This window comes from Gossypium raimondii, chromosome 9, assembly GCF_025698545.1.
Source record: "Gossypium raimondii isolate GPD5lz chromosome 9, ASM2569854v1, whole genome shotgun sequence".
Classification (NCBI taxonomy): Eukaryota; Viridiplantae; Streptophyta; class Magnoliopsida; order Malvales; family Malvaceae; genus Gossypium; species Gossypium raimondii.
The window spans coordinates 31,490,177-31,504,236 of record NC_068573.1 but is presented as its reverse complement, the minus strand read 5'-3'; the positions used below and the strand labels follow the sequence as shown (position 1 = coordinate 31,504,236).

Genomic DNA, 14,060 nt, shown 5'->3' with positions numbered 1-14,060 from the left:
TCTCATTATAGATTCTGATTATATCTGTTCTTTTTGACACAATGCCTAGAACTACCCATAGTCCCTCCCCAACTCATAAATAGGAGGATAATGTGTTTCAACACACTCAAATCAACATCCTACTACATTAACAACAATACTCATTCCAATCGAGCTATAATTTAATCGAAAAATTCGATTCAATTTTGATATACATTTGAAGCGTACCACATAATATCTTTCTTTTTGAAAGAGATCTCAATTCCAACGGCGGTTCCATTAGATATCTTACAACTAGAATCTCAATTCCAACGGCGGTTCCATTCGATTCAGGCATGATACACTTTTTAGTTATTGGGAGAACCCAAGTACTCTCTTTTGGATCCAGGAAACAACTCTCAGAGATCTTTTTTCCTTCTGGAAGATACAAGAGCGAAACAATCAACCTATTGATATTGGAAAACCCAAAAGATTCTTCCGTATCATTTCTGGGTCCAATGGAATTCATAGGTATAGGAAGAAGCCCTGTCAAATAGAGGATTTTTCTTTCGACCATATTTCAATTGTTAATACGATATATAAGGACTGGCTTCGCTAGCTTATTGAGGCTTGCTTAAAATTGGCAAGTTGTTGTGTCACACAAGCTTCGTATGGAATTTTTTTCTTATAATTTATTTTATATATATTGTAGCGACCTAAAAATTTGGGCACGGGCGCTAGTCGAAATGATTATTGCAAATTTGAAAACAGTATCTCGATTTTATTTGAAAAGGGAGTCGCCACCGATCTTTTTTCTAGGTGTGATCGGACACCTAATAAATTCTCTTTCTTTAAAAGAAAAAATTATTTTTTAAACCTTTCTAAAAAAGAGGTAATTTTAGGTCTACGTGGAAATCCAGAGAAAATTAGGGTTTGGGAGTTGGTTACGCGCAAGGAAGGTATTAGCACCCTCACGACGCCCAAAATTGGTATCTCGTTAAACGCGCGTTGTCTTTATTTTAAAAAATACGAGTTCAATTTAATATTTAATTGTGATCCGATTGAAACACGGGATTTTTTTAAAAACACGAAAATTTTGTAACACGATAATAATTTTTGAAAACACGAAATTTTTGAAATGCGAGAATCTTTTTTTGAAAACACGAGATTTTTTGAAACACGAAATTTTTTTTAAAACGCGAAAATTTTTTGAAACACGAAAATTTTTTGAAAACGCGAAAATTTTTAGACACAAGAATTTTTTTTGAAACATGAAAATTTTTAAAAAACAAATTTTTTTCTTTTTTTTTAAAACGCGAAAATTTTGAAAAGAAGTATCGTATTTAACATGAACCGATGATGTTCACCCAACGTAGCGATGAAATCAACAAATTAGTGTCAAATCGATTGAATTTAATATTTAATCGTGACTCTATTAGAACACGAGGAATTTTTATTTCTATTTATTTCATTTTTTTTAAAAACACGAGAATTTTTGAATATTTTCGATTTTTTTTAAAAAGGGCGTTCCGAATTTAACACGAGCCATCGGTATTCACCCAACATAGCGATGAATTCTATGACTTAATATTAAATCGGTTCGTTGCCTTATGCATTAAAATTATTCGAATTAAAAACTAAAATTAAAAAAAAACATAAATACAAAATAAAATGCTAAAAATGCCAATAATATTAAACACGAGACAACATTTAAATATTTAGATAAAATTAAAATATTAAGAATTTACCAAAACCCAAAGTTATGGGCTGCACAATTTTGGGCCTTTTCCCCCTTTTTTCCTTTTTTTGCTATTGGGCTGTGCTATTGGACCTAGATTGTTGCTGCTGGATAGTGGGCCTGTTACTACTGCTGCAGGGTTGCTGCTGCGCTGGGTCTGGGGCCTGCTTGATCTGCTGCTGCGCTGGGCTGTGCTGCTGGACTGGGCCTGGCTTGCTGTAGGCCTGCTAAAAATGGCCTGTTTTCTTTTTTTTTCCTGCTGGGTTGTTGTTTTGGGCCACTGGGAATGGGCCTACTGCTGCTGCTGGGTTGCTGGGTGCCGTGGGTCGGGTCGATTTTGCGGGTCGGGTCGGGTTGACCCGACTGTGATATATATTTTTTCTTTTTTTTCTTCTTTCTTTTCTTTCTCTTTTTCTTCTCTCTTTTTCTTCTTTCTCTTCGGGCCGAACCCTAGCCTCCTTGTGCCGCTGACGCTTCTTCCGTTCGGTGGTACGGTGGCCAGCGTGCCTCCCTTCTCCTCCTCTCTCTCTTTTTCTTTCTTCTCTTCTTTCTTTTTGGCTGCCGTTTTTCTTTGCTTACTGTTTTTTTTTCATTTTTTGCTTGTTGCTTTGTTTGTTTGTGTAGGTGCGACGGCGATGGTGGTGTCACGGTGGCAGTGCGGCAACGGTGGTTGCGGGATCGACGGCGGGGTGGGCTTTTCGCTTGCTGCTGTTTGATTTATTTTGTTTCTCTGCTATTTTTTCTTTTTTTTGTATTGCCAAAAAAAAAAATTTCCCCCTTTCTCTTCAATTTTTTTCTTTTTAATCTTTCCATTTTGTCTTCTTCTTCTTTGTTTTCAGGCATGGTGAGCAGGGCACTCCCGAATGCTGATTGGGGGTGGTCTTGTCATGCCCAGAAGGACCAAAATGTAAAGGGTGCAAAGTTTTTGGGGTAAAAATGTAATTTCAAGAAAATATGGGGCAAAAATGTAATTTCTAGAAAGTTTAGGGCCTAAATGTAATTTACAAAATATTAGGGGTCAAGATGCAAATTCAAAAAGGTTAGGGGTCACAATGTAAATTTGGAAAAGTTTAAGGGCCAAAATATAATTTATATTTTTTGTATTTTTTAAAATTTTAATATTACTATTTAATTAATATTTAAAATTAATATATATGAAAAAGAAAACAAAAATAAAAAATGGGCTAAAGCCCCAAACAAGTCCAAAATCCAATTATTTAAAACTCAATTATCCAACCCCCACAGGCCCAATCATTACCCATATGAGCCCGGCCCAGAAAATCATAATTTAAAATAATATAACAATAAAAAAATACATATATATAAAATAAGATAAAATAAAATAAAATAAAACATGAACTACGGACCTGACAAAATTCAGTGATCACAGTTGCTCCTCTTTGCTCGTCGCTGTGATACAGAGATAGAGCAAAGACTTAAAAGCACTGAATTTTTTCCGATTGTTAAAAATTTATTATTGTTTTTTTTGAAAAATAGAAATTGAAAATGCCTCAGCATGCTTCGAGGCTCAACTCACCTCTCGCATTATGAGTTGATTTTTGAAAAACATAAATTGAGAAAATACCTTGGCGTGTCCCGAGGCTCAACTCACCTCTCGCAATATGAGTTGATTTTTTTTTTGAAAATAACAGAAATTGAAAATACCTCGGCATGCGGCCCGAGGCTTAACTCACCTCTCGCATTATGAGTTGATTTTAAAAAAAAATATAGAAATTGAAAATACCTCGGCGTGCGGCCTGGGGCTCAACTCACCTCTCGCATTATGATTTGATTTTTGAAAAATAGAAATTTAAAAGAAATACCTCAGCGTGTGATCTGAGGCTCAACTCACCTCTCGCATTATGAGTTGATTTTTTTTTGAAAAACAGAAATTGAAAATACCTCAGCGTGACCCGAGGCTCAACTCACCTTTCGCAATATGATTTGATTTTTGAAAAATAGAAATTTAAAAGAAATACCTCAGCGTGTGACCTGAGGCTCAACTCACCTCTCGCAATAAGAGTTAATTTTTTTTTGAAAAACAGAAATTGAAAATACCTCAGCGTGACCCGAGGCTCAACTCACCTCTTACAATATGAGTTGATTTTTAAGAGACAAAAATTGAAAATTATAATTCTTGAAAAAAAACAGGGTTTTGAAAAACATCAGGTGAAACTAAAAGTTTTCTTCTTCATTGATTTTGTACAGCTTTCTCCCAAAATTTCTGGTTCTATTGGTATACCTGTATATGTCATGTATGATGTTATTATGATATGCACATGTTTGTCCTAAATGCTTTTATGTCTACATGATCATGCCATGCACTCTGGGTTGTTTGTCACATGACCCTTTCTGACTTTCATGAGGGCCTTCATTCATTGCCTCCATTTTCGACTTTCTCTCAGGTTTTGTATTCATCTTCAAATTTTGCGAATAATCCACATTTCCTCGTATATCACCCTCCTGCCCTCTGTTAACCTTGTTCTTGCTTTGGGGCCCGCATACTTATTAAATTCTCATCCAGGCAATGCTCAACATTCCTTTTGTTTAGAATATGTCATCTTACTATTTATCATTTAAATGAATCAAACACGAGATGCATAAAAAAGACAAAGTAGACACCTCACATTCATTTTTTAAAAGCAACAAAGGAAATTGACAAGGAAAGTTTAACAAATAAATTGTCATAAAGAAAAGAAAGCGAATTCAATGGCCAAAAATGCTCTAGATATCCAAAGCATGAACTTCTCCACGGTTCTTCGTCCTGGATCGTTTTAAGCCCGGCTTCTTGTGTAGAAGATTTCAAGCTTCTGAGAATGCTTCAAATATTGTGACTTCGTCATTCAACTCCCCATTCAAGTCACCTTGCTCCTTTGAGCCCGAGCCCACTTCATTAGGACGCCCTTTCGGGTTTTCATCCTAATCTTTTTTGTTTATCAAGACGCCCTTTTCAGGTTTTCATCTTGATTTTTCTTTTTCTTTTCTTTTTTGTTTTCTTTTTTGTTTTTGTTTTTGTTTTTTGTTTTTTTAGGCATAATATTTCTTCACAGCATCTGAGTTCACTGGATTAGGTAAGTCTTTTCCATCCATCTCAGTGAGAATCAGAGCCTCTCCTAAGAATGCATTTTTTACAACGTATGGCCCTTCCTAATTTGGCGACCATTTTCCTCGAAAGTCTTTTTGTATCGGGAGGATCTTTCTTAGTACCAGTTCCCCTTCGCAGAATTCTCTTGGCCGCACCCTTTTATCGTGGGCTGTGATCATTCTTTTCTGATACATCTGTCCATGACAAATTGCCTTCAAGCGTTTCCCTTTAATTAGGTTTAGCTGATCATATCGAGCTTGAACCCACTCTGATTCTTCTAGCTTTGTCTCCATTAAGACGCGCAGAGATGGGATCTCTACTTCGATAGGCAGAACGACTTCCATCCCGTAGACCAGAGAAAAAGGAGTTGCCCCCGTAGACGTCTGTATAGAGGTGCGATATGCATACAAAGCGAATGGTAGCTTCTCGTGCCAGTCTTTATATGTCTCAGTCATCTTCTCGATAATCCTTTTGATGTTCTTATTAGCTGCTTCTACTGGTCCGTTCATCTTCGGACGATAGGGTGAAAAATTATGATGCTTTATCTGAAATTGCTCGCATACTTCTTTTATCATCTTATTGTTCAAATTTAAAGCATTATCTGAAATGATTCTTTCAGGTAGATCGTATCGACATATGATCTCATTTTTTAAGAACCTACAGACTGCAACCTTCGTCACATTAGCAAACGAAGTGGCTTCTACCCATTTTGTGAAGTAGTCTATAACCACAAAGATGAATCGATGTCCATTGGAAGCTTTCGGGGAAATTGGCCCTATAACATCCATGCTCCACATAGAAAAAGGCCACGGAGAAGTCATGACATGAAGGGGCGATGGAGCTGCATGAATCTTATCGCCATAAATTTGACATTTGTGGCACTTTCATGCGTAGCCAATGCAATCCATTTCCATCGTCAGCTAGTAATAACCAAGTCTCATAATCTGTCTGGCCATAGTGAAACCACTGGCATGCGTTCCACAAATTCCTTCAGGAACCTCTTCAAGTGTCTTTCTAGCTTCAACAACGTCCACGCACCTCATGAGCACTTGATCTTTTCCTCTTTTGTATAAAATATCCCCGTCAAGAACAAATCTAATTGCCAATTTCCTGATTGTTCTTTTGTCATTCTCGTTTGCTTGCTCGGGGTACCTTTGATTCTTGATATACTCCAAGATATCATGGAACCATGGTCATCCATCGGACTCCTCCTCAATGCTAAAACAGTGTGCGGAGGGTCTTATATATACTCATTTGGATGGGCATTATCTCAGCTTCTCTATTTGCTTTGAACATCGAAGCCAATGTGGCTAGGGCATCAGCCAATTGGTTCTCCTCTCGTGGAAAGTAGTTAAAAGTCACTTCTTTGAATTCTTTGACCAATTTCGCAACGAGATCATGATACTTGACTAATTTCGAATCTCTCACTTCCCAATCTCCACGAATTTGATAAATGACTAATGCTGAGTCCCCGTGTACCTTTAAAATTTCAATTTTCCTCCTGATAGTTGTACGAAGTCCCATGATGCAAGCTTCATACTCCGCTATCTTATTGGTACAGAAGAAATTCAATCTGGCAGCGAGTGAGTAATGGTCCCCTTCAGGTGATACTAAGACTGCTCCGATCCCATGCCCCAATGCAATTGATGCACCATCAAAACTCATCTTCCATGATTTCTCTTTTGATGACTCGCCCTCTTTTTCTAAAATGCACATCAAATATTCATCTGGGAAATCAAATCTCAAAGGCTCGTATTCCTCCGTTGTTCGACTTGCCAAGAAGTTAGCTACTGCGCTTCCCTTTATCGACTTTCGGCTCACATATACAATGTTATACTTAGTCAATAGGATCTACCATCGTGTCATTCTCCATGAGAGTGCAGGTGACTCCATCATGTACTTATTGGGTCTAGTTTTGAAATTAACCATGTCGTATGATACAACATGTATTGTCTGAGCCATCGAACCGTCCAAATCAATGCACAACAAAATTTTTCAATTGGAGGGTACTTTGCCTCATACTCTGTGAACTTTTTGCTGAGGTAGTAAATTGCTTTTTCTCTTTTCCCTAACTCATCATGTTGTCCCAGTACGCAACCCATTGAGTTCTCAAACACGGTCAAGTACAATATTAAGGGTTTTCCAGGGGTCGGCGGTACTAGTACCGGAGGATTAGATAAGTACTCTATTTTGGATCCAGGAAACAACTCTCAGATATCTTTTTTCCTTTTGGAAGATATAGGAACATTTAGAATTGACCACACATAAGGTTCATTTAGAATTGCAATGTTATTGTAGATGTTGAAACAGAGAAATTGAGGTAGATAACATGCGTACAGATAATCAACAGAATTCAGTTAGATATAGTCTAGGGCCTGTGCCCATCACAGAATCAGTTTGGGCCTTAGCCCGTTGAGATACAGTCTCAGAAATGCATTAGGGCCTTGGTCTATATCAGATACAGAATGCAGATACAGTAAATCAGAATTCTACCCACCATCCTCTACACACCATCTCCGTCCAACCCTACACACCATGTGGGGATTAAATCAACCTATCCATCCCTACACACCATGTTGTACCGAAATGCGGCACATAATCAGAAGGTTGCAGCTAAGCTGCTAGAGAACAGACTTAATAGCCTTTCAGACACTTCCTCCAAATATCATCAACCCACCCTGATGCAATGCAACATACAAAATAGGTCATGCCATTATGCAATTAATAGTACATACATTTAGATATCATAAGTCATGCTCGGTATAGAAATCAGATAGACAGATCACACATATAGGGGTCTAAGTAAAGCTTACCGACCTTACAGTAGGTCCACAGTCGACTTGGGCGACCCGTGCAATCTTACAGAACTTTTTAGAAAAATGGGCTCACGCGCCCATGTGGCCCACTCGGCCAAAATTGGCCTTGGCCACGTGATCCATTTTTAATGTAACCTGTGCTAGTTAATTAATCATATATGTTTTCACTATTTACTTGTATGTTCCTTCAAAGCTATCTACTTGTGTCACTGTTGCAAAATTATTTATATCTTAAGCTACAGAATTCCGAATTAAGATTCATTTGATGTCTTTGAAACTAGACTCAAATACCTTTCTACCATAAAATTTTAAGAATTTTTGGTTCAGCCAATAAGTACATTAAAATCTTCAAACTTACCCCTGTTCTACTGTTTGACAGCTTCATCCCTTTTTTGCTAAAAATTAATTATCTCTTAGTACAAAATTTAAATGATGTATCCATTTGTTTCTATTGAAAATAGACTCATTAATAATTTAAACATGTAAATTTTAAACCCCAATTATTTTTCTCCAATTTTTAATAATTTTCCAAAGTCAGAATAGGGGAACCCGAATTCATTCTGATTTTATCTCACAAAGTTTATTATACCTCACGATTTACAATTCCATTACTTACATCGTTTCTTCTATGAGAAACTAGATTCAATAAGATTTAATTCCATATTTTGTTAATCCTCTAATTCGATTTCCACAATTTATGGCGATTTTTCAAATTTAGCATACTACTACTATCCAAACAGCAAGCAATTTCAGCTTTTCGCCGAATCCCTTTTTTTTTTTACGTTTCGGGTAAACACCTGGTTTTGTTTGATGCTAAAATAGTCCCTGAGCACTCCAAAGCCTGTAATCAAGATACTCAACATCAATTTAACGAATTTACAAGCGAATTGTCAATCAAGAATGAAAAACCCAACTTACCACCTCGATAACCCTCCGCTTAACTATTGTTAAGACGAGAACACTGAATTCACCAGTCTGAGCCTCCCCCTACACCTAAATCGCAGAGAAAAAATAATTACCACTTCAATCGCTAAGAGATTCATGATAGAAACAAAGAGAAACACTTATCAAACTAAGCGAGCATTAACAACAAGCGAAATGAAGGAAAATAAATGGATTAGGGAAAATCAAGAAGAAGAAAAGAAGAGAAAGATGGAAAACTCAAAGAATTTCGGCAAGAGGATAGGAAAAAGAAGAGACGGCATAATTTTTTTGGAAAAGAGAGTCATAATTCGGTTATGGGAAAAAATAAAATAAAATCCCGATAACCCAAAATCCCTTAATCTTCTCCCCTAATTCCCACTAAATATCCACTACTCAGAATCCCCCTATTACACAACTCTATCACGAAATCTGAGCAAAAAAATAATACCCTTGCCTGCATAGAGATTTGAATAGAAGACCTCCACCATATAAATAACACACCATTTAACCACCAGACCAGTAGGCTCATTCTAAAGTAATTTACCCAACAATCAAATAAAAGCCTACTAGAACAAGAGTAAGACCTAATTCATTCAAAATACCAAAATTTGCCCAAGCGAAGGCTCGAACTTGGGACCTCCCAAACACTCCCAAAACACATAACCACTAAAGCTGACAAATATTTGTGTTATATTTTCAGAATAACAAAATTAGAAATTTTGAGGCGTTACAAATAAGGTGTTTCAATCTTACTACACTCCTATTAGAATATGGTTTTGCAAGCCTATAAATAGACATAGTCTACTTCTCTTGTAATCATTCGAATTCAACATAGTGAATTATTTTCTCCTCTGCCCGTGGTTTTTTTCCCGAAAGGGTTTCCGCGTAAAATTTGTGTGTTTTTTTTTTATTTTTCTCTCTATTTTTCTTTGCGATGAATTGTCATTACCGACATTCTATTTTTACAGATATCTTACAACTAGAATCCCTCTATTTTCCGATCCAGTTCCTCCACCACCACGAACCCCGGTTAGATTCAAGCATGATACAATTTTTAGTTATTGGGAGAACTGAAGTACTCTCTTTTGGATCCAGGAAACAACTCTCAGATATCTTTTTTCCTTTTGGAAGATATAGGAACATTTAGAATTGAACACACATAAGGTTCATTTAGAATTGCAATGTTATTGTAGATGTTGAAACAGAGAAATTGAGGTAGATAACAAAAACTCTTTTTTGCCTTTCTTCATTTGTTAATTATTATTAAAACCATTCTTTTTAATTATCTTTTTCTTTGAATGAATCGTGTTGAGACAATACGGTTAAAATCACATTGTCCTCTTTACTAAAAAATAGGTAAATTAATCTTTGTATATTAGATCAAAGAGCAAATTGATCCTCCTATAAAGATTTAATATGTTTTTACGGTCAAAAACTCGTCCTTGTACGTTAGATATTAGAATGAGGTACATGTGACACGCCAAGTGTAACTGTTTGATTATTCTGTAAACTACGTCAGTTTTTAATAATAAAAATAAATAAAATTTTTAGTTATAAAAAAGATTAGTTTACTCTTTAAAACATCGTAATCATATAATAAAATGCTAAAATTCATTGACTATATATAAAACAATACATATATAGAAGACATGGTACATAGAAAATGCAACAAGCAAAAATCAGCGACATACTGTTTTTGATATCGAGCCAAAGCATTGACCCCTTTTAACCCAAAAAAAAAAAAAACACAGACCACAGCAAATCCATATCAAAGGAGAATAACGTTTTTCTAAGTGCTCCCACCAGGGTAGATGCAATTATTATAACCTGCAATCAAAGCAAAATTTTCATTTAGAAAAAAAAAAACAGGAAATTAAGATATTTTTCAGATTTTGATGTAAATGTCGAATATGGTTGTTATATATATATATATATATATTATTAGAGAATGATATTTTCGTATTCATTTCTATGTATGCGTTCAACACAGGCATTGGATGCTTACTTTTTAAGCTTAAATGAAACATTAGTCGATATCTTGGATTCCTAAAATAGAAAATTGTTCATTTAAGCCTTTTAAAAATTTTAAAATTTTAAATTAGTAAAGATAAAATTTTATTTTAGCCCCTTAAAAATGAAAAAAATTTAATTTAATCCCTTAAAAATTATAAATATATAGACTATTAAAAACTACAATTTAATTTAGATCCCCCTAAAAAAACTTTCTAGCTTCGTTCTTGTGTAAAATTAGTCTTTCAACTATTGGTTTAGTTTCATTTTATCCCAAAATACAGTTTCAAAAAAAAAAACGTGACTCATGAAGTATATTTACTAGGATTTTGGGATGTTAGTGTTGCCGTCTGCGAGAAATCACAGTTCCACGGATTCTTGGCGGAATTCTGGTAGTAAAGGTTCATGGCATAAGCAGCGTGCGATGCTACGATGTTCGGTTCGAAACAGGCACCTCCCGGTTGGATCGGACTGCAATCAATGCCCTGGCCACATGCATAGTCTAGACTCGACTGCAATTGAGCATCAGAAATACCAGCCTTTGGTACACACCAAATAGTTGCAGTAGGTTTCAGAGTCGACGGAGTCTAGAACATAGAAAAGGAAATTTTCATTGTTATAACTTTTTCTTCTGTTCGAATGAATAAATTAGCTCACTTACCGGATAACAGTTTGAAATGCCAACATCATATGTCATGGAAAGGTCCGGCTTGTAAAGCCCGAATGCCCGTTTAGAACCGGGACCGACTTTCAAGTCCTCATCATAGAGTGCAAAGAGGTAAGTATCCACAGACTTCCCGGGCATCAACGGTGTTCCGACCATCGATTTCAAATGTGCAATCAAGTTCCCATTATAGGCTTTCGCATTCTCAATGCTAGGTCCGACTTCATTGTTGTCGCCTCTATATGGCCATCCTGTTTCGGCAACCATAATCTCGACATCCTTGAACCCCATATCACTCAAAGCAGAATGCACTGCATCAACCTGCACAACCATTAGGACCAACTATCAACATTTAAATGCCCTAATCTGTGGCAAAGTACTACATTATGGTAAGAATATAATCTCCTTTTTTTATGTTGAATTATAAAATTCATGTACTATGGAGGCTCTTGTACTAGAAATTAGATTGCATTTTGTCCAATCTATTAAAAAATAAGCAAAGTAGTTCTTGTGCGTTAGAATAAACAGTAAATTAATTTTTTCATTAAAATTTCATCAAATTGTACTATTAAAAACTAGTGTGACTAACTGAATAATAAAGTAGTGTAACCTTGGCGATCGCACTCTCGGACTACCCCTAGGGTCGGGCCCGATGATATACCCATGATGATTGCAACAAGATATGTTTTTTTAATTACAAGAGGAGAGTAAAACTCTAACAACAAAGAGACTAACGCGACTTAAACTTAAACTTAAACTACACTTGGGGCGACATGAAGTTCAACAAAATAATAAATTTAATCAAACTTTTGCAACAACTTCGGTTCTTGGATAAGATTTTAAATTCAAAAAAAAAAAACTCATCAAAACCATGAAAGAAAAGACAGGATAAACAATCATCTAATGACAAATGTTGTCTTAAAGTTCATTAATCAACTCAAGTCGATTAAGGGTCGGTGTCACCATTATTTCTTACATTTATATCTTAAACATAAGATTCATGATTCAACTAGTTAAGCTTAAGAGTGTAATTAAGTTGGGCCTAAGCTTTACTCGAAATTCAAAGTTGGATATTCAGTTCGGGCTCAATCGAATATCTATTTTAAGCTTGAATTCAGCTCAAGATATAATTAAGCTATTCGAGTTCGGGCTAATTAAGCTCGTTTACTAATTTTTGTACTCAAACTCAAACTTCGAGCTCAACTCAGTAATTAAGCTTAGAGTTGAAAATATATATATTAAAGGCAATTAACAATATAAAAAAAAAGTAGGAGGGACCAAAACCTGAGCATCGAACATGTTCATGTACTTGATTCCGCTAACCCGGTCAACTCGTCCCTCGTTGGGTTGAAACAAGCAGAAGGCAAGCGTTTCGGGTCTCGGGTCACTTTGATAAGCGAAAAAGGGGTAGGGATTAACGGCAAAAGGGGACCCGTTGTCGCTGTGGAACCGAAGCAAACCTCTCAATGCGGGTTCATAACTCGGACTAAAACACCCGGAAGATGGCGGGTCGGATTGACCCAACACCGCCATTGAATGAACCGTTGAGACCTTGATCTTTCCGCCCAGTAAAGCACCGGTAATGGCGTTTTGCATATTTTGCATTGCGGGTAGCAGTTGGTCTATTAAGTTCGGGTCATTTGTAGTCAATACCTGGGTAAATTCATAATAATTTCAACCTTTATGAACTAAAAAATGAAATATATATATATATATGTTATTAATTATTTTCAATTTAGTGTTATAGTTTTTAAAAATCAATTTGTAACTGAATTTCATCAGTTTAATTTATTAATTTTAAAAATTAAATATACTTTGAGCTGCAAATTAGGACAATTTTTTTATTTTTAGTTTTAGGGCTAAAGTGCAATTTACTATTACTAATTTAAAATTTTATAAATTATAAAGGGCCTAAATAAAAATTTTTCCATTTTAAAGGGACAGTAAGAATATTAACTGAGATTCTTTTTAGTAAAAGGTCTCACTTTTGCTGAAATTTAAGAATGTTCTTAGAAAGTGAAAAGAAACTTGAAAAGGGAGTGTAAAGCAAAGAATGGGCAATTCTTTTGAAAGTGACCTCGTTGCCAACAGTGACGAGGATGATTTTGCTATCAGGGTAAAAAGGCAACACGTTGGAGTTAACCCACTGAACTGCTGAGTTTGGATCGGAAGCCAAACAAGGAATATCTCCATTAGCTGCTCCGATTACGATCCCAATTTCGGTATTAGCCAAAGCTTTGATAATCACCGGATCCGCTCCGTACAATCTAACTTTCTCAATCGACGTCGATTTTAGAAGCTCCACGGTGGCTAACGGCGGCGGCAAGTTGTCCGCCTCTTGGCCGTAGTTCACTCCAATAAACGGCTCAGCACCTATTTACAAAAAAAAAAAAAAACCGAAATGATTAACTGGAAATTTGGAACTTGAAAGTGAAGTAACTGATAGTGATGCAGTTTCTTTGTTTTTTGTGTAGAGATTTCATTTTCTTGAGAAAGGAAAACAGTGTCGTTTTGGGGAGTAAGGCACTTACTTGAGGAGTGAAAGAAGATAAGGAAGGAGAGGAAGAAGAAGAAAAAAGTAGCCATTAAAGAGACAAAGGAAATACAGAGAGAGAATGAGAGTTTGTGTTTGCTTATTTGTTAAGCTGGGTGTTTGAAGCTTGCAAGGGATGAGTTTATATAAGGCCCGACTTGAAAAATTAGTTATAGGGATAAATACCAAAACTATACATTAACTATGGTTTAATGTGTAATTGTATTTGATTTTGCGCAATTTCATAAATAAAATTTTGATTTGATCCAATTCTTGTAAATTATTAACACAATTATTAATATAATATTATTTTATGTTTTTATCCAATATAA

At 35.8% G+C, this 14,060-nt stretch overlaps 1 protein-coding gene and 1 long non-coding RNA gene across 2 annotated transcripts; one reads left to right on the top strand and one right to left on the bottom strand.

The window, feature by feature from the left end:
- The first annotated feature begins 2,093 nt into the window (after positions 1 to 2,093).
- Positions 2,094 to 2,799, top strand: LOC105799001 (uncharacterized). The gene is made up of 3 exons (XR_001135432.2): positions 2,094 to 2,185; positions 2,321 to 2,385; positions 2,536 to 2,799. It is a non-coding gene; the product is annotated as an uncharacterized LOC105799001 (long non-coding RNA).
- Positions 2,800 to 10,112: 7,313 nt separating this feature from the next.
- LOC128032436 (glucan endo-1,3-beta-glucosidase 7-like) lies at positions 10,113 to 13,874 on the bottom strand. Its single transcript, XM_052620526.1, has 6 exons — positions 13,727 to 13,874; positions 13,273 to 13,568; positions 12,480 to 12,848; positions 11,193 to 11,516; positions 10,854 to 11,118; positions 10,113 to 10,348 (listed from the first exon to the last, which is right to left on the bottom strand). The coding sequence occupies exons 1-6, from the start codon at positions 13,779 to 13,781 to the stop codon at positions 10,311 to 10,313; spliced, it is 1,347 nt and encodes a 448-aa protein (XP_052476486.1). The 5' UTR covers positions 13,782 to 13,874; the 3' UTR covers positions 10,113 to 10,310.
- Positions 13,875 to 14,060: the final 186 nt, after the last annotated feature.

Coding starts and splice junctions, on each gene's coding strand:
- LOC128032436 (XM_052620526.1), bottom strand. CDS start 13,781: ATGGCTACTTTTTTCTTCTTCTTCCTCTCCTTCCTTATCTTCTTTCAC. Junction 11,119..11,192: donor GCATTTCAAACTGTTATCCG/GTAAGTGAGCTA, acceptor TCTATGTTCTAG/ACTCCGTCGACTCTGAAACC. Junction 10,349..10,853: donor ACTAACATCCCAAAATCCTA/GTAAATATACTT, acceptor CTTTGATTGCAG/GTTATAATAATTGCATCTAC.